Raw genomic sequence first — 19,320 nt, 5'->3', positions numbered from 1 at the left:
CTGGGTGGGGAGGCCAGACAATTATTTAACAGCAGCAGACATGGAGATTCAAAATGTTAAAGCTTTATCACCGTTAAAACACACTATTAACATGACATGTCAAAATATATAAAATAAATATCCTTAAATCAAACTCTAATCAGTTTTCAAGCAGTATTTTTCTTAGTTTACCTCTCTGTAAACTTCAGTCATCCTTGATGAAACTGCTTTTCCCCCACCAGTTTGTATGTGTGTGGTGAAATCAACTTTTACTGATAAATATCTAATCCTTCCAAGTCTAAATATATTCTGACAGAAGAGGCTCAGTGTTATGTTTTGGCACACACACAGAGAATTAGATTTTAAAAAAACCCAATTATACTCTTCCTGGAAGGTTGCAACATAACACTACTTTATTTCCTAGAATTGAGAACAACAACAACAACATGCAAGAATCTAAAAACAGAAGGAAAGAAAAACAGGCTGCTCCCTACCACAGGGAGGCACAACTCACCCCACCTTGCTTTAAGTGAGCTCTCTTCAAACTGACTCTTCTGTTCTGCTTTGCTATAGAATCTTCTACCCTGCAAGGAGGACCTAGAACACCCCTCACCGCTGATGCTCCGACAGGGATCGCTTGCAATTCCAGCACAGTCCTCAATACAGCACACCTAGTTCATGAATTATTCATTAACCAGGGATTGGATCCTGCCAACTGCTGAGTACTCTGGCTGCATCCAATGAAACATTTAGGCATGTGACCAACTTTAAGGCCATAAATATTCCATTGATTTTGATCAGATTACTCTCACATGCTTAATGTTGAGCATGTGCTTAAATGTTTTACTGGGAGGAGCCAGTGAGCTCAGCACCTTGCAGTACTGAGCCTCAAAAAAGAGGCTTAAATTCATGCTGAATATTGGACAAAATTTTCACACATAGAGGCTTCAAGTTAGACACTGAATTGCATATTTAGGCACCCAAGTGGCCTAATATGTCAAGATGCAGCAAGAGGTGCTACAGATGTATCTGAAAGCCCCCAAATCAGCTACCTCTTAAACAGCAGCACCAATAACAGGAGTAGAGAAAGGCAAAAAAATTTCAGTGCATACTAAATTTGCCAAAGAATGCATTTTTCAGGGCACCAAAATTATCTGTGAATTTAGGTCAAATCTGGCAAATAGTTTTGGTTAGAAAAAAAAATCTGGAAAAAGCATCTCCAGTTTTTAAATAAACCATTTTGTCATTTTTTAAAAAATGACTTTAAAATGAAATGGCAATTTGAATTCACATTCAAAACATTTCATTTGACCAAACAATTTGTTTGTTTTTGTTTTCTCCGTTTGGCAAGAAAAACTAAAAACCTTCACTTTCAGTTAGAAGCTAAACAGTATTTTTTTCAGCTCAGCAACTGAACTAAAATAAACAAACATTTTTTCACTCAGCTATAGTCGGGAGTAAGGAGAAGATTTTCAAGGACAGAAAATGCATTGGTATTTCCATTGAAAAAAAGACAGGAAAAGAAGCTGAGGTGCTTGAAGACATCAAAGCTACCTTGAAGTAGTAAATGTAGGCCAGAAGGATCTGAAATAGGGATGGGGGAATCTTCTGAGACAGGCTTGAGCAATGACTAAATACAGAGAGCAAGGCTAAGAGGAGGGAACTGTTTCTTGACCATAACATTAGAATCAGTGATTTCTGTATGTGGAACTGCCGAGGTGCAGATTTGTCCATCTCTGTTCAAGGTTAACAGGACGTTTTGTACAATTTGTAAATAACTGGATGACCTAGAGAAGACAACAACTGGGATGTATGCTTTCAGCAGCAGTAAATCAATGCTATTCCCCGCTCTTCTTGCAAGTTTTGTATCTTCTGGCTTGCTTTTTCAGATTGCCCTCAGATTTTCAATAAGCAGCTACCCTCAAATAATGTCCAAATCTACGTATTTTGTTGCCTTGCATCCAGCGAAGATACGGAACTCAGCTAACCGCTCTCGCTGTACCGGTCTAAGGGAATTTAGAGAGCTTTCTACCTATTGTGGCTCACTGTCACAAACCCTGGCTAGTTTCTGTAATATACACACATCCAACAATTCTTCCCCGGCCTAGCCTCACCACATACCAGTAAACAATGGCGTAGTTTGTGGCAACAAGGAGGAGAGCACCCACATAGTGCCAGCTGAAGCACATGGTGATGAACATGATGTTTCCATGGTCAGTGCAGTCCCAGGCTGGCCCAAGGTGGGTATAGCAGAAACCCAATCTGGTTGGAATGAAGGGATACATTATCTTCCAGAGAAGGAAGCAGGTCAACTCAGCTAACTGCTCACGTGCTGAGCGAGACCCTGGGGCTTTGTTTGCACCACTTTGCCCAGTTGTGGTGGGTGGAGAGGCATGCCTTCAGGGAAGGGGAGTAAAACATACGCAGCTTGCATTGTAGTTTCACTCTTTTCTGTGGTATGACTTCAAGCGGCTTGTGCCATGCACAGTAGGCAGGTCAACAGCTCTTTGTGTTGAACGCTGCAGAAAGGTCTTGTAGTAGGAACATGCAAATACTGCCTGTATCCATAGCCACAAGGAGGGTCGCATGCCTCTAACAAATCCCCCCAGCTCCATACATTAATTAGCAGTCTGGATAGGCTGACAGATAAGCACCACCTAATTGAATCTTCTTGCTTGGTTCATTTTCTCTTCTCTCTGTTCCCACTCCAAAGTGTATAGAATCATGGAAAGCAGAGGTAGAAAAGGCCTACCTAGCCCCAGCACATCGAGTTCATGCACCCGAGCTTGTGCAGGAATGAGCCCTGTAGCACAATTTTCAGTGATTCCTCCAGCATGAGTGGCACTTCCTTTAGGAGACTATTCCATAGCAAGAGCTCCCAGCCTGGAAATTTCCCCAGATATTTAGAGTGGCAGGGGGTGGAGAGGAGTGCTGAGCTAAATTTCAGAAATGTTTAGGATGGAAAAAAAAAAATTAAGACAAGTTTTTTTCCTTCTTGGTGCATTAGCTCAAGGTGTGTGTAAACATGCCTTTTTAAAATACTATTTTTATTTGTAGACACATGTACTTGAAAATTATATAATTAAATTATACCGTACACAAAAAACAATGAAATATACCATATTAACACACGAAAGAGAATGATGACCTTCCTGTATATCTCCCAGTACTCTAGCTGTAATCCAGGGGTTTTGGTCAAACCCATTTCAGGGTAGTTCATGAAATGCCAGTCTACGGTTTCGAACTCTACAGTTCAATGCTAAATCTCAATTCGATTCGGAAACTGGATTAGCTGAAGGGGGTGCAAATAGCTTAGCCAACCACGTAGATATGAAATTCCAAATGCCAACTTGCTCATGCAGTGTAGTCATAACATTAGACTGGGTGTAGACATTATCTATAGTATTATTTTAAAAAGGAAAAAAAAATTAGCACACTTTTCAGCTCTAAAGGGCATCTGCAGGGATGGGGGGGGCGGGGAGAGAAAATTCTTACACCTTAGTTCTGTACATATTGCATAATGGGACATTGTACACACTCTCCTCCCACCTTAGATACCCCATTGTAAAGTCTCAACTTTATTTAAAATGGCAAATAAAAATCTCATCTTAAGTGCTTTAAACAAGGTGGACAATCCTCAGGAAAGCAGAGAAGTCAGCCAAGTCCTCACTTTTCATCCAACCCATCCTCTGGGAGAAGGACGGGTTCAGGGCTTTGGTTGGTTTTCCGTAAACAAAACCCACAGTCCAGTTCGACATCGATATTTCCGAAGTTTGCCTGACATGCCTTTCTGTACCTGCATTAAAAAAAAAAAGAAAATAAAAATATTAATGTGCACACTAGCCTGATGATGAAACATTGATCTAATTAGTAACTGATTTGTGTAAAGTCACTAGGCTTTTTGTTATCTTTGTTACATTAAAAACTGTTCAACTCTTTGTAACATGGGATCCTTCACCATCATTTCTCCCATAAGAACATTTAATTTAGGCATATGCTTTTAGTCTGGTTATGTTAACCTGGTATATTCAGCTAGTCAGACTGTTTGTGTCCTAAAAGCCCACTGCTACCAGTGTCAACGATGAGAGAATCAATTAAATATTTTCAAGCAACAACAATTAAGTTATTATGGAAGCACCCACCGTAAAAACACGTGGTTACCCATCAAACAGCAGCAGCTTTAGGTGCTTATTTGTTCTGATTCTCTCCTGCACTTGATACGTACATGTCACTCCCATTGGTACTAATCTGAATTCTGTGCACACAGCGAAATGTGAACAGGTTAATCAGCATAGCACTGCAGTGCTATTAAAAGTAGTTCTAATTATTGCACAAACTATCAGCCACTGACAAATAATGACTAGTTACTGTAAAGTAGACACAAATTGTTGTCTAGTCCTGGCATGCCACTGCCCCGCCCCACCACATACCAAGAAGAAAAAACAGAGTTGGCTGCTGTGACGAGAAGAGCAGCTGCGTAATGCCAGAAGAAGCACATGGTGAGGAATTTGAAGTTTCCATGGTCAGTCTGGTCCCAGCCTGGCCCTCCCCACGGTGGGGACAGCACAAACCCAATCTGGTTAGAAGAAGAAAAAAATGAACCATTTTACAGAGAAAGACAGGTATCAGCCCCTCTAGCACATCTCGGTTATTATGGCAACATCCACCCATTGACTAGAAGCAGAATGCTCTTGGCTCACTATCAAACCACTGCCTGCACCAGTTCTCCCTGCTTGCAACAACCTCTTGGCTTGACAAACTTTTTTAAACAGGGGGATTTGTTAATGTTACATCAGTCTCTAACTCTTTAGATGCCAGAAATGAATACGCTCACCTTTACAATTCTGAACAGAAGGACGGACGCTGGGCAAACCTCAACCTCGCCTCCCCTCCCCTCCCCCAAACCCTTCTCCTGAGCACTAGAATTTGTCTAGTCCACGGTGCTAGACACAAGAAGATTAGAGAGGTTTCCTAGACAAGAAATATTATATAGAGTGGTTAAAACAAACGCTTTGGAGTCAGACGACATGATTCTGTGTTTGAGCTCATTAGCAAAGCCTCAACACTGTTTTAAAGGCAGGTGAATGCTACGACCATGAGGGGGGGACACCCAATTCAAGATTTTGTTATACTTGCAGTGGTCAATATTGCATATATACTCAATTCTCCATATAGTAGCTGCAGTGCAAGAGAAGAGCATAAAACCTATGGCTTATGTGGTGAAATATTCAGGGCAATCTACAGAATCCAGAGATTAAATCCTTTTGACAATGACTTAAAATGCCTTAAAGAATTTTTTATTGGTCTTACCATGTCCTTTCCCCACAAAGCGAAACTGTACTACAAGAGCTGCTAAGCAATACAAACACAGATGGACATTCCTTCCCAAAGTAGGAGCTAAGTGATTTTTAAAGATCCAATGGGCAAAATTCACCCCTGGAGTAAATCCACTGAAGGTAATAGAGAATTTGGCCCAATGTGTCATTACCAAATATTATCTGGAAGAATGAACAGCTATATAGTTACATGGTATTTACTAAGAAACACCCAACAAGATCACCAATAATTAAAGGATACTAACCATGGGTCTATAATGAGTAATGTTAGCTCTTTGGGGCTGTCTTTTTGTTCTGTGTTGGTACAGCACCTAACAGAATGGGGTCCTGCTCCATGACAGGGGCTCCTAGGTGCCGTCACAAAACAAACAATAACATCACTGCCTTCTCTCCTTTCCTTGTCCCCTCCGAACCTAAAGTTCAGCTGAAAAGTATCAGATCAGAACAACTGACCTGCCAGAACCAGGATCCCTGGAGAATGAAAAAACTGGTTCTGAAGAACTCCAGGATGGTGTGATCCCGCAGGAACACTTCCATCAGGGCACAAAAGGCTCCGCCAAATATAGCGATGAGCAGCAAGGAGTGGAGGTGCTGATCCAGAGCAGTATTACTGTAGTCATGGAAACAGAACAAGAAACCTGCCAAAAATCAAACCACATTACATAATAATTAAATTGTATCAAGACAGTGAGTGAAGAGGATCATCAGTGACCATAGGCAGCGTGGGTTGCATTTAATGCAATAGATAGATACATTTTTTTCTGCTTTATGCATATGCAACTACCTGCCCATTAGGCAAAGACGGGATATTTGAATTTTATGGGACAAATCAGGTGAGAGCTCCCCACTCTGATAATCTTCAATCATGGGGAGCGGCAAGGAGGACAAAACATTACACTCCATAGCACCAAGCTTAAAAAATTGCACCCCAAGACTATCTGCTTCCTCCAGCAAGGCAGAGCTTAAAGCTTCTTTTGCCCTAGTCTATAGTGTCTGCCCGATAGGGCATCAGATGGGTGCGTCTGCAGTACCCACTCCCTGTCCAAAACAGGAAGCAGCAATAAGAGTCAGTCCAAGTCTCGGAGCAGAACAGTGAGCTTTATACTGGAATGTCTTCCCTGCCAAGGATCAAGCCAAGGAAAAGAAGCTCCATTTCGGTCACTGCACATCACCATAAGTCACCACGAGAAGGATCAGGTCCTAACACACAATCAACCTCCTCCCCCATAATCACACAGGGCCATAGGAGAGGGGAAGGAGCTTCCTCTCCCTAAACCACCACTGCCATCTAGTGGCTGTAAAATATGCATAGCCTCCAAATATCCAACTCATCACTGCAGTCAGGGCCCTATGCACGCCTGTTTCCCATGCCTCCAAAGCTGGTTCTGCCTTTCTGTGATTATTATTAGAGCAAAGTTTGGTTCCCCTCTTTAGTGGTCACGTAGCGGACATTACAATTTCTATGGCTGCCTTTGTTGTCCGCACAATATGGCGGAGTTGGGATGCTGCACCACTAAAAACAAAGGGCCTTGGGACTGTTTCATTGCCCTGCTGGACGCATGTAATTAGAACCAGGAAAAATGCTCACAACAACAACACGAACACAAAACCTCACAGAACTTGCCAGGATTCATTGCAGGTTCAAACCTTGGGCCACGTGCATTGAGAGCTTCAATTGAGGCTCTGAGACTTTTCACATGAACCTGGGCACCAGCCACAGTTTCATATCCAATCCCATCAAAATGTGATCCAGTGACTCATGAAGCAGTTTATTAGCTCTCCAGCTATGTTCTCTCAACCAAGTTTCTGTCATCTGAAAAGTTCAAGTCAGCCAAATAGTTCAGCCCTTTTGTCATTACTTACTACTCACCTTCAGTAAACATAGCCACAGACAGCAAGAGGCGATCCAGTCCCAGAGACAGCTTGAGCGGGGAATAGGAGAGAACATCCACAATGCCCGAGAGGCCATAGAAGAGGTACATGGTCATGTACTGCCAGTTAGTCAGCTTCTCCCAGCTGTGGGTCTCCCCACTGTAGAGACCCATGTGGGGGCCGTCGGGGACAAACTGCTCAGCCAGCATCCCTAGACAGCAGAGGCAAATACAGATGATGTTTTTTTCCTTCTAAATGAGGATAGGATGCAGAATATCATCCAGGCTGAAGAGAATGAGAAGTCCCAATGGAGTTTGTTTAGGATCACCTATTGGAGACACTTCCTGGTATGCAATTCATAAAGCATGCTTGTAGGGTGGTGTAGGGTTTGCCTGGTTGTTTTTGAGGATGCTGTAAGACTTCTACATAAAATGCTAAAATGAAGGCCACTAAGGCATCTGAAAACAGAATCATCCATTTTCTGCCACGGGGCAAGTCCACAGAATCTCTGATGAGAGAATACTTGCAGCATGGGAATGGCAGGTTTTTCATGGGCCATTGGGCTACTTGGGAAAGTAGTAGTGACTAATAGTCCATCCTTACCTGCTACAGCAAGGAAAGCTTTGGCTGCCCCTTCGAGGATATCCAGTTTTTGGATCCAGCGGCTTGCCTGACTGTCTGCATTCAGCGTCCGGCTCAAGTATTTTAGTGGGTATTTCACAGACCACCCGAGCCCAAAGACCAGGAAGAAAGTGCCCCTAAGGGCATTGCCTTTGAAGCTTGACATCACTGAGCCAACTTGCTGGATACCTGGGCCTGAAAGGATAACAATGTTCAAAGTCACCCTGTCATTGATCACCCTGACAACAGGATGACTCAGAGGAGCCTTGCCTCTCTAGATGCAGTGTCCTGGAGTCTGCAATGTTGTCACACCAAGGCACTTGGCTTCCTATGAAATCCCAATGCACATCTCTGTCCTTATAACAGAGTGGTAATCAACAGTGATTAGAAAAGAAATACAGAAAGAGCCACGATACCACTGGAGGAGAAGGGGGAAGGATTTGCATAATAAATGGATTGCCCATGGCAGGGGCTTTTTAATGCTATGGGAAATCATAGAATCATAGTACTGGAAGGGACCTCAAGAGGTCATCTAATCCAGTCCCCTGCACTCGTGGCAGGACTAATTATTTAGACCATTCCCTTGATAATATTTACAGAAGAGCAGGGCAGCCAGATGCTTTTTAAATGGGAAGGAAGCAAAGTTATTGCTGGCAAAAAGTAAGTAGGTAAGATTTTTAGGAACATTAACTCCCTTCAGGCAAAGTAATTAATAGGGTGCGAGTCCAGCCAGCCAGGTTGGATGTGATTTCTTAATCGCTCCAGAGAACTTTGGCTTCATTAAAACTTGAATACTGAACAACCGAGATAAACAAATGAGATTTCTATAAACTTAAGATGACCAGACATCCCAGGTTTTGGGGAACAGCCTAGAATCCCACGTACAAAAATGCAAGGATCACAGAGCACATATGGAAAATGTAACAATGACTACATTGGCACGTCCATGCATGATTCTCACATCAAGCATGTGAGATGCATTGACACCAGACTTAGAGATTGAATCTTCAGAAACAAGGAGACAGTTAATGTCTGAGGGCATTGTTTTCTGTGTTGGACTCACAGAGCAAGGCCAGAGGTGGGAACCGGTTGACATAAAACAAAACAAACAAAAATCAAAACAGAAGAAGTTGAGATCCAATGAGCATTTCTGGCCATGGGAAACTGGGAAACTGTACACTTTGAGGAATATTAACTGGCACTCAAAATCTAGCAAGAGGTCCAAGAAACTCGTGCAGCGAGCACAGGAATGCACAAGGAGTTATCATTCAAATGCTTGCTACAAAATTCTCATGCTGTGCTTTAAATAAATATTCTCTTGGGACAGTCTCATTTCCTCTTAGTACCCTCCTGCTACTTAAACCTTCCTTTTGCCATTTTGTACCCTTCCATTCTTCTTCATGCATTCTCCTGTGTCATTCTTGTACTGGGAAACACGTCCCCTTTTGTGCCACACAAACCTTCCTCTCTTTCATCAGATCTTTATCACTCTCCTTCCACTAAGACTAATAATAACCCACCAAAAAGAGAGACAGACACTGTACTCTGATGATATTGAACCTTTCCTGTTTATATCATATGTTAGTGTCCAGTTTATACTGTGAACCCCTTGGGGCAGTGATTATCCTTATGGAATGTTTGTAGAGTCCTGAGCACATGGGCTGTCAGAATCTAGATCGACAACACCTTGACACATTTTCTAAGTCCTCCCATGCTCGGAGTAATTAGGTGTGCAATTCAAAATTAAGATAGGGTGTGGTATGGATAGGTACTGGAGATGAGGGATGAGGATGGCTTTACAAAACCTCAAAAGGTTGGGTTTGTGTTTTACAAAACCCAAGTCAGGACAGATTGGCTCTGGCCTCATTTTCTCCAAGTGGAGTTGATTAAAATAAGTGATTCTGGTTTTGGATCATCTTTACACCTATATGCTCAGATAAAAGCATTATCCTTTATGCCACCAGGGCCTACCTTTCATTCTTACTTAGAACATCTATGTACAATGAGTTATGATGGGTCTCAGTTTAAAAAGTAACACCTAAAAAAGTCCCCATTGACATGGCACAGGAACACCCATATATTTCTCATCACGGACAGAGGTTAATAGTAGGGTATCTTGGAAATCAATACTAGAACTAATTGTATTCTGTGGTCCAGCTGGCATAAATGGTCATAGCTCCCTTGACCCAAATGGAGCTGTGTTAATTTATGCCTGTTGATGATCTAGCCCGGTAGACACATTTATCAGTAACTTGGCATATGGAGTGAATGGGGAGGTAGCAAAAGCTGCTGTGAAATATTTAGGTTGGAGAAGGATTGTGAAGAATGACAAAATGAATTTAAAAACCTTAATGGGCAGCCAGAATGGCAAAATAAAATGTAAAATAGTAAGTGTGAATTAATGGACACAGAAAGGAATGTTTTAAGCCACTCAGAGTAGTTGGTCTGAATGAGATTATCTTGCATGCAGAGGATTGTGGTGTTATTGAAGATGGCCATGTCTGTTAACAACTCTGTGCACTGAGCAATCTATGTATTGCCATAAGTGAACAAGATGCTTTGCAGAGTAATAGGAAGACAACGTCTCCACCTCAAAGAGCTTACATTCCAAATTAGACAGATAATTATAGACAATGGGTCAGGAGTGTGGGGAAGGGGAAAACACCTGGAGAGGGGAGGAGAGGAGAAAGAGAGTCACTTTTTTTTGAGAAGACTGTATTTTCATTCTTGCAGGACATGTACACTGTAGGTGTTTGTTTTGCATTTGTGTTTCCCCAAATATAATTAGGGGTCAGAGAGGAAATGGATTGCACCTGAGGGGAGATAAGTGGCAGAAGCGAAGACAAAGGAAGTGACTTTTAGAGAGGGATCTGAAAGCAGAGAGTCCATTAAACACAATGTGTGTCATATGTAAAATTATATGTAAGCTCTTTGGGGGCAGGAACTATGTCTTATTTGTTCATTAACACACTTTGCATAATTTTAGGTACTGTACCTATAATAAATACAACCCTTTCTGGACTCTGAACTCACCATTTTGACAGATAATAGTTTAGAGGCACACCAGTTGGAAAGACAGGTTTTTTTTTAAGAAGAATTATGGTTAGCACCGAGGTCAGACACTTTCAAATTACTAAAAACAAATAAACACAGTATCTTTCAACCAGCCCCATGGCACTAACTGTGAAGCCTACTTCATCACATCTCCTGCTTTATCAGCTGTGTAATTTAGATATAGATCCATGGGGAAAATGGACTAAATTCTAAGCAAGTTGTAGTTTAGAAACAAACCCAGATCAGCTGCAAAGAATCAAAAACTTGGCTCATATTTTACAGTGAACTAATCTGCATTCCAATAGACTGGGAATATGGCTTTGATCAGAAGGTATCGTTATCTGAGTTTCCCTTCTCTCTGTTCTGGCAGACTGCAATGCTTTTGAGATTTTGAGGTCACTTGCCTGATAGTCATATAAGACACCTGCATTATCGCCCTAAAGAGCGTTTCATCGTTGCATTGACTGCTGTGTTCAGTCTCCCCGTGTTCTGTTTTTTAGCTCTTCAGCTCCAAACCCTGATCTCTTTTATATGCCTTCTCCCCTATCTCAAATACCCCAGGACCTGTTCACCTAACAGAGATGGGTTCAGCTTATTGCTTACTTCATAACAGGGCACTGGTGCAACAGTCTGTGCAGAGAAATGTGCTTTGTTGCATTTTAAATTAATCAGGGCTTTACAACCTCTTCCCCCAATGGGAAAGATAGGTGCCTGTGTGGGAGGAGAAGCGATAGACGGGACAATATGAACAGCAGTTATTTCTAGAGAGGAGTTTGGACCAATCCCCTAAGATCTGAGCAGCCCTTAACTTCATCTGTGGAAGGGGCCTGAAATACTGACAGTGTCTTGGAACCTGCCCAGCTGTGTTGATAAATACCAGCCTAAGCCACAAAGCCCTTTGGCCAAGCTCTAGAGCTCAAGTGGGCCCATTTAGTCATGAACATTCACAGGGCATTGCAAATCCCTTTCCAATTTGGCGAGGTTCACATCCCCTTTCCCAAGAACAGGGTTTCATTTGCATGGGAGGAGGGGACACGGCTGTTACCCCTGCGAATAGCTGAATGTGCACGTACCCATGACTCTTGGTTCCACAGCGCCTGCTCTCTGCTCAGAAGGATTCCAGTCAGCCCATCGGGGGACGCGGCAATGTGAATTTTTGGTGACCAATCACAGCACTTATAATGAGAACCGCCATGGTAAATAATTCACATACATTCATAAAAAAAAAAAGCAAACAATCAGAGCCTGCTTGTGGATAATTTGCCAAGAGGAGAAAGAGAGCTCCTCAGCTGGTTGACTGCCATGCACACACACCTGGAAGCATCTGCTTTCTGGGTGTTGAGCTGCTGGCTGACCTCGCCCAGTGGTTAGGCTGGTGGAGGGGATCCCTGAGGAAGGAGCGACCTTCAGCTCAGCATAGCCTTCCAACATCCTCCAAAAACCAATCGCTGGAAGATCCTTTTCACTAAAGATCACTAAGTTTAAGAGCCAGACAGTGACTCTTTTGGGGGGTGGGGTGGGGAAAAAGAGGGGTTAACCATGGGAACTCGAAAAGACCTCCTGAGCATCTCTTCATCCCAACAGCATGAAACGTATTCCCAGCTTGTTCCCCCTTGCATCTAGATCACCCTTCCTTCCAGCTCCCTAGACCTTAGAAAACTCAGAAAGCCAGGTTCACACACAGACCATTCAGCATCTCCCCATGGAAGGGAGGAGGAAGGGGAATTTACCTGTGCTGTCTGCACTGCCTGCTTCCTTCCTGCTGCAGAGGTGAGGTGCACCTGTTCCCACTCGCACTCCAGATGTGAGCAGCAGCAGCGGTAAGAAGAAGTGAGATGGAAGTCCCAGATAAGGGGAGGAGTAGAGCAGGGAGGTGACTCTCCATCCGGATGCTCCACCCTAAACATCTTCAAACCAGATCAGAAAAGGTCTGAGTCAACCAGTTTTCACAATGATTGACACCTGTTTGCTGCTGTATTTCCAAAGGAAAGTTAACGTTCTTCTGTCATTTCACCATAAAATTAAAAAACAAACAAACCCAACACTAAATTTTTGTTCTTGTGATAACCTGGCTTACTCAGGTTACATCATATTCAGGTTTTGATGACTGAAGATAGCCTGGTCAGTATTCTGACTAGTCAAGTTTGTTGCAGTTCAAAGGGATGGGAGAACTCAATAGCCTTACAAGTTGGAAGCTCGCAAAATTTTTCGGGCCTGAATTCTCAGTTACATTAATGCCCCATCACATGGCTTTGACAGTGTGAAGCAGGTGTAACTGCCAGAGGGGTGCAAGGGGGTGGGGGTAGGAGTTAATATAACTGAGAATTCAGGCCATGGGTTTCATAAGTTGAAGCAGAGAACTTGTGAAATCTCCCTCCGTCATAAAACACTCATTCATTTCTATGAAGATTCAATTATAAAGTCCTCTTAATCTATCTATAAGCACTCACTTCTTTCATCTAACATTCCACCACTAACCCTCCACTGAGCAGCTGCTCAGTATCATCATACCCACATTAAACAAAAGATGACGAGTTAATATAGCTACTTAAACAATTGCAAAGGTCTCATGAGTGTAACATCACAAGTAAATACAAAGTGCTCCTTTAAGCTCCTTTCTGACCCCTCAAAGTCTTTATGGGCTGCATATAGAAAAGGTTGCGAGCTCCTCAGGGCAAGAACCTGGTCTTATTTTCTACTTACAGAGCATCACACCCCTCTATGGTGTTTTAATACAAAGCAGCGTGGTAATATGCTTTTCATGCTTTTGTTTAGGACCAAAAGTAAGATCCAACCAGAGACCAGGAGGCTTACAAACGAGCTGGCTGCTGAAGCGTACTGCATCTGCGTGCCATGTATTAGTACATTTTTCAATGCAATCCAAGTACGGATGGCCAGGGAAGCCTCCCACCCAATGTAAAATACCCAAAGCAATACTTCACTACTAACACTAGGCCATCTCCTACCAATGGCCTAGCCTGTAGCTATCACCTCAGATAGCTTTGGAACGAGAGCAATACGTCTCAGGTTCTGAGGAAGCACCTTTCTCTCCCAAGTGCTGGTTCCATTATTAGTGGTCTGTGTTTACCACAGGTGCCTATTCTCACTGGGGTGCGGGTGGTGGGTTGGTGGTGGCAGACAAAGGTGAGGGTAACATCACAGAAGTTGGTCCAATAGAAGATGTTACCTCACCCACCTTGTCCCTCTAATATCCTGGGTCTCACGTGGCTACAACACCACTGCAAACCACGACGGTGAGGACAGCCCAGGAAGCGATAGCCTCTGTCACTTCACCGCCGCACCAGCGTACAGGGACACTAGCGTGGTCAGCACCCCAGTTGCTAAGCAACACAGCTGGGAGATGGAAAGCATTCACTTCTGCTTTCATGACAGTTGACAGGCACTAGCATCAGCGGAGGCCATCCGGGACTAGTCAAGGAAATCCAGTTGGTGAGGCTGGAAGAGGTGCTGGGAAGGAGAGACTTGGAGCTGTCGAGCTGGGTGGAGAGGACAGCAAACACCGCTGAAGCAACTATCCTACCCAAGAGGAAAGGCGGAAGCGGTGGCAGGTGCCTCTGGCAAACAGCAGCAGTGGAAAGCGGCCTCGCAAAGACTGGAGCTCCACATCTTCCAGTCTCTCTCTACTCCCAGATGTGAGGAAAAGACGTAAGGGGGACAGTTCCGGCCACAATGAATTCTCTGCACAAGGGAGGCCGGCCAGCTCTTTTAGCCTGAACTGGAGAGAAACCCAGCATGGCAGAGTGAGGCAGGTGAAAACAAGGGAGGATTTAACAAGAAGCCTGAAAGAAAAAGAACCCCATCCCTCACCCCTGCATGTGGTTTCACCCAGGCTTAGCCTTTAAGACCCTGAGAGAGAGCTGGCCTGGCATCCCCAGTGCAGAGAAAATACAACAGAGAGACTCGGGTGTGGAGAGGGATCCTCTCTCAGCCCTGCTGTTTGGCACCAGAGGCCTGCCAGTTTTACCTCAGAGGTGCCTCAACCTCCCTCGGGGCCTGAGCACCACAAACAGGGCAGCTGCCCATTACCACCGATCAACGTCGCTATCAGTGACACCGTGCCCGGTGGTGGCAGCGAGACTGCCTGGGGAGAGCTCTATTCCTATCCCCGCCTTACGCTTCTTGAGGGACACTGAGCAAGTCACAGCCTCCCTGGGCCTCAATTCTATAGATAATAATATAACCTAGCTCTTACACGGTGCTTTTCCAGCAGTGATCTCAAAGCATTTTTACAAAGGAAGGTCACGATGAATGGACTCTGATTCCAAGGCCAGAGGGGACCACTCTGATCATCTGGTCTAACCTCCTGTACAACACAGGCCGGAGAACTGCCCCAGAATAATTTCTAGAGCAGAGCTTTTTGGGGAAAAAAAAAAAAAAAAACAAAAAAACAAACAACAAACCAATCTTGACTGGAAAATTGCCAGTGATGGAGAATCCCTTATGGCCCTTGATAGGTTGCCCCAGTGCTGAATTGCCCTCACTGTTAAAAAATTTATGCCTTATTTCCAGCCTGAATTTGTCTAGCTTTAACTTCCAGCCAGTAATATACATTTCTCTGCTAAATTGAAGAGCCAGGACTATAACCCAGGTCTCTCCTGAGTCCCGGTCCTGTCTTGCACTTCCTTAGTGCCTTCCAGCTGCCAATCTCATGCCCCTTTAAAAAAAAAATTAATTAAGCCTCAACCTCCCCTCCCTGGAAAGCAGGTTGGACCTAAGCCCATTTCACAGGTGGTAAAATTGAGGTTGAGCCACTATTAGGGAAATGTAAGTGGAAGGCCTAACAGCTGGGAGGAAAGGAGATGCAATAAGCAGCAGCCAGCTGCCAAATTGACACTTTCAGGCTTACGGGGCTTTTCTCTGCCAAATGTAGAGGGCCAGTGATGAGCAAAACATGCTAGGATAGGTTTCCGTAAAAGGGTGACTCTACAATAGTGTGTTTCAATCAGCTGTAAAGACAGGAAGTGGCCAAGTTTCCACTTTCCTTTGTGGGAAAGGGACCTGACTGAAGGACTTTCCCAGGCTGGGGCAAGGCATAGGAAATAGCTCCATTTTTTAAAAAACAAAAAGGATGTTTTTATAATAAAAACCAAAAAGTGAAGTTCTGACAACAGCTTGGCAACATGAGGTGGACAATACCGCCACTATATTGCACCTGGAGATATTAATGCACATGTTCCTGGTCCTAGACTGGTCAGTAACAGAACTGGGAATTGAGAAGCCAGAGGCTGAATTCACCACTGGTGTGAGCGGCCGCACGTCCGCTGAAGTTTTATGCCGAGCTCAATTCTCCTCCCCAGCCTACCCTTGTGAGATGACCATACTTGAAGTTAATGAAAAAAAATTGTGATCACGTTTGCCTACTTCACAGGGAAATGGGGAGGCTGATTTAATTAAAGGTTTAATTAAAGGTTAATGAAATGGCTTGAGTTCGGGAGATGGAAGGATGCTAGGGAAGTGTGAATTATTATTGCTCACACAGGCCTGTCAAACAGGCAATATAATTGGTGAAACAAGTGGTATAAGTGTGGGCAGGACTTGTTCAGCTTCCTACACTTTGATTTCAATCTTGCATAAAAGAGGCAGTGAAGGCAGGTGGTGGTGGATCCTATCTTTAGTTGAGGACATGAAATGAGTCCTGCATGGACTTTCTGTAGTAATATTAGACTTGTTGCAGTATTGTCTTCAGGTGGAGCAACAACAGGTTTCCAACTTAATTGCCTTTTGTTTTTGGTTAATACTGTTAAGATTAAGAAAGTGAGTCAGACTTAATGTTACTGATATTATCTTAAGATGATCAACAACATCCTCCTACCCGATATTATCAGATTACTCATGTCCGCAACAGGCACCTGTGGTAGCAACACCAGCCACTGCTCTGGAATGTGATCTTACAGCAACTCCAAAGTGCGTCTACAAGAGTCTAAAGTGGGGAGCGGGGAAAGGATATTATCACATGTATTAAAGTCTGTGTCTGCCTTCTCTGGAAGGATAAATTAGCTACATAGATGTTCCCATCAGAGAAGGAAATCAGGCCATGTATACACTACAAAATTATGCCAACTTAACTTATGTTGGCATACAGCTACCGCTGTTATTAAATCACTTGTGCATGAGCACACTTGGCTCCTTGTGTCGACCATGCGTGTCCTCACCAGGAGCTCTTGTATCGATTGTATTGTCAGCGTGGGGGCATACGGGGGCAGCTCCTGAAAGCCAGTAACAGTCAATGTAAACAACACAGTGTTTACACTGATACTGCATCAACCTAATAACTTTGATTGTGACTCTAAGCCACTTGGGAAGGTGGGGTCACTAAATCAGCGTAGAGAGGCACTTATGTCAGCAGGAGCCAGATTTAAATGAAGACACTTCCACAGCTAGTTCGACACAAGGCAGCTCACGTCAACTTAACCGTGCAGTGTAGACCAGGCCTCAGAAATAAGAAAGCAGACAAAATGTGGCTAATGTGGGTTTGTGTCTTAGTATATTTTAAATCAACCGTAAACAAATAGTTGAGCATAAGATTTCGAAGTAAGTGGCTGATGTTAGCATTTAAACTGTGGAAACCAGTTAGTTCACTATTTACTTTAGTCATGTTTTGGGAATGGTATAAACAATGCAGGCTGGATAAAGTTGTTTTGATTTGCACTGTATTAGTTCCTTTCTGCAATAGCAGACCTGTGGCAGGGGAAACACCTGTAGGAATGCCTCCCCTTAGCTTTTGACCAATATCAGCTTCTGAGGTCCTGGATGTGATTAGGGAGATTAAGGTTCTGGATTGCGATTTGGATCCATGTTTTGGAGAGGTTTATCATTGAGAGACTGACCATCAAACATTGCCTTATCAAAGGGGAGATTAACAGCATGAACAATCAGACTCATGCTCCAGGAAACATCTCTTAATGTGGACAGTTTTACTAGGGATCTCCTTGTCTTTAATCTTACCTTTTTTGGAGAAGACGGAGAAGGCTGTAGTGATGTCAGGTCTGCTTCATTTGGAGTCCTCAGATTTCCTTGATCCTCTACAGTCCAGAATTGGACCCATATGTAGTACAGTCCAGAATTGGACCTGCACTAGTCAGCGGTTGATTATCTTCTGACAGAGATCAAAATATCTGTGCTGGTTTCTTCAGGCCCATTAGCTGCCTTTCACAATGACAACATGTCTTCAGGGGCAAGTGGAGTCTCTCTGCAGGATAGGCTAGATGGAGTCCAGTGAGTGGTGTTGTTTTTTCCTAAAACTTCCCATCAAGAGGAAAGTGCTACACCCCTCCCCCCATTTTCAGTTTATACTAAGACTAGGGAAAATTGTGAGACAGATGGTTCGGGCTTGAGTGCTATTGTGATTGCTGCCAACTTGGCCAAAACACCAGGGACTGAACCAGAGGTAAAAACATGAGCTGCTACAACTTGAATAAAGAGCTAAGCCTCTCCCTTTCTGTAGACTGGGCAGAGTGGGATCTGTAACACATGCTTACCAGTGAGATACACTATTGTATGCTAGGACATTCATCTCTACATCTCCAGGTCATTGGATTCATGCAATGTGGTGTCACTCAGCTTTGTCAATAATTATGTAGAGGATGGAGCTTGGAAGAAAGTGATCTGTTAGGAGGCTCAGTCCAGAGAAGACAAAGTTAATTTCAGCAGGCATGGAAATAACAGTAAAAAAAAAAAAAAAGAAAGAGAGAGGAAATATTAGCCCCTTTAACTGAGATGGGGTTGGGGCAGGGAGCTCATCTTTTTTAAAAAAAACCCTATTGGTTGCATTTTGCGACCACAGGGGTCTGGCTGAATCAGTTAGCTGCTTCTGGATGTCCAGAGAAGCGGGTAGGGAAAAAGAAAAGCACCTTTGGCCATTGTTTTGGCTTTTTGTGCCGAGCAGAACTCGAGAAGGTCTTTTCAATATACTAGATTATTTCAAAGTGGGCCCATAGTTGAAATAAAATTTTCCACTCTCCTCAGAAAGTTAGAAGTCCCTTTTGAGATGCTGTCTAACAGGCAGTAGATGGGATTGCATATTTTCTTTCTCCCATTGCTAATTCCTCCCTCCCACTCTCCCAGTCACTAGATGTGATGATACTTTGGAAGAAACATGCTTCACAGAGAGAAAACAAGTTAGCAAGCATTATACTGATGAATCTTAAGACATTTTTAGAACTGGGGAGTCAATGAGGCAGAAGAGAAGTTATTCCAGATGGTAGGAACAGCAGAGGAAAAAGAAGCACTTTGCTACAAATGTGACCAGATTGCGATAAAGGATAGAAAAAGATGCTGGATGAGAACAGGGAGTGACAGAAAAAGCAATTTATTTGATCGACAGCAGCATGTATGGCCCTGAAGAACTGTAAAAAGACCATTCTCACTTTTTAAGGAGCTCTCACAAAGAGCAGAGTAAATCCAATGAATGTTTCAAAAATCAAGATCAATTTTGATC

At 43.4% G+C, this 19,320-nt stretch overlaps 1 protein-coding gene across 1 annotated transcript; it reads right to left on the bottom strand.

Moving 5' to 3' along the window:
• Positions 1–1,322: 1,322 nt before the first annotated feature.
• Positions 1,323–17,905, bottom strand: LOC311511438 (transmembrane protein 45B-like). Its single transcript, XM_084612035.1, has 8 exons — positions 17,829–17,905; positions 12,593–12,769; positions 11,936–12,037; positions 7,791–8,003; positions 7,186–7,398; positions 5,769–5,953; positions 4,410–4,555; positions 1,323–3,775 (listed from the first exon to the last, which is right to left on the bottom strand). Exons 3-8 carry the CDS (start codon positions 11,937–11,939, stop codon positions 3,646–3,648), a joined length of 891 nt encoding a protein of 296 aa, XP_084468161.1. The 5' UTR covers positions 11,940–12,037; positions 12,593–12,769; positions 17,829–17,905; the 3' UTR covers positions 1,323–3,645.
• Between the last annotated feature and the right edge of the window lie 1,415 nt (positions 17,906–19,320).

Source organism: Lepidochelys olivacea (assembly GCF_965140295.1).
Source record: "Lepidochelys olivacea isolate rLepOli2 genome assembly, chromosome: 22".
Classification (NCBI taxonomy): Eukaryota; Metazoa; Chordata; order Testudines; family Cheloniidae; genus Lepidochelys; species Lepidochelys olivacea.
Note: the sequence above shows the minus strand (reverse complement) of the source record. Positions and strands in the feature narration are given on the sequence as shown.

What these genes read in the sequence shown, in the direction of transcription:
- LOC311511438 (XM_084612035.1), bottom strand. An exon ending in TGTGGCTATGTTTACTGAAG is followed by an intron (nt 5,954 to 7,185) that starts GTGAGTAGTAAG and finishes GATTTTTGGCAG; the next exon opens with GTTTCTTGTTCTGTTTCCAT. An exon ending in AACTCTGTTTTTTCTTCTTG is followed by an intron (nt 3,776 to 4,409) that starts GTATGTGGTGGG and finishes TTTTTAATGCAG; the next exon opens with GTACAGAAAGGCATGTCAGG.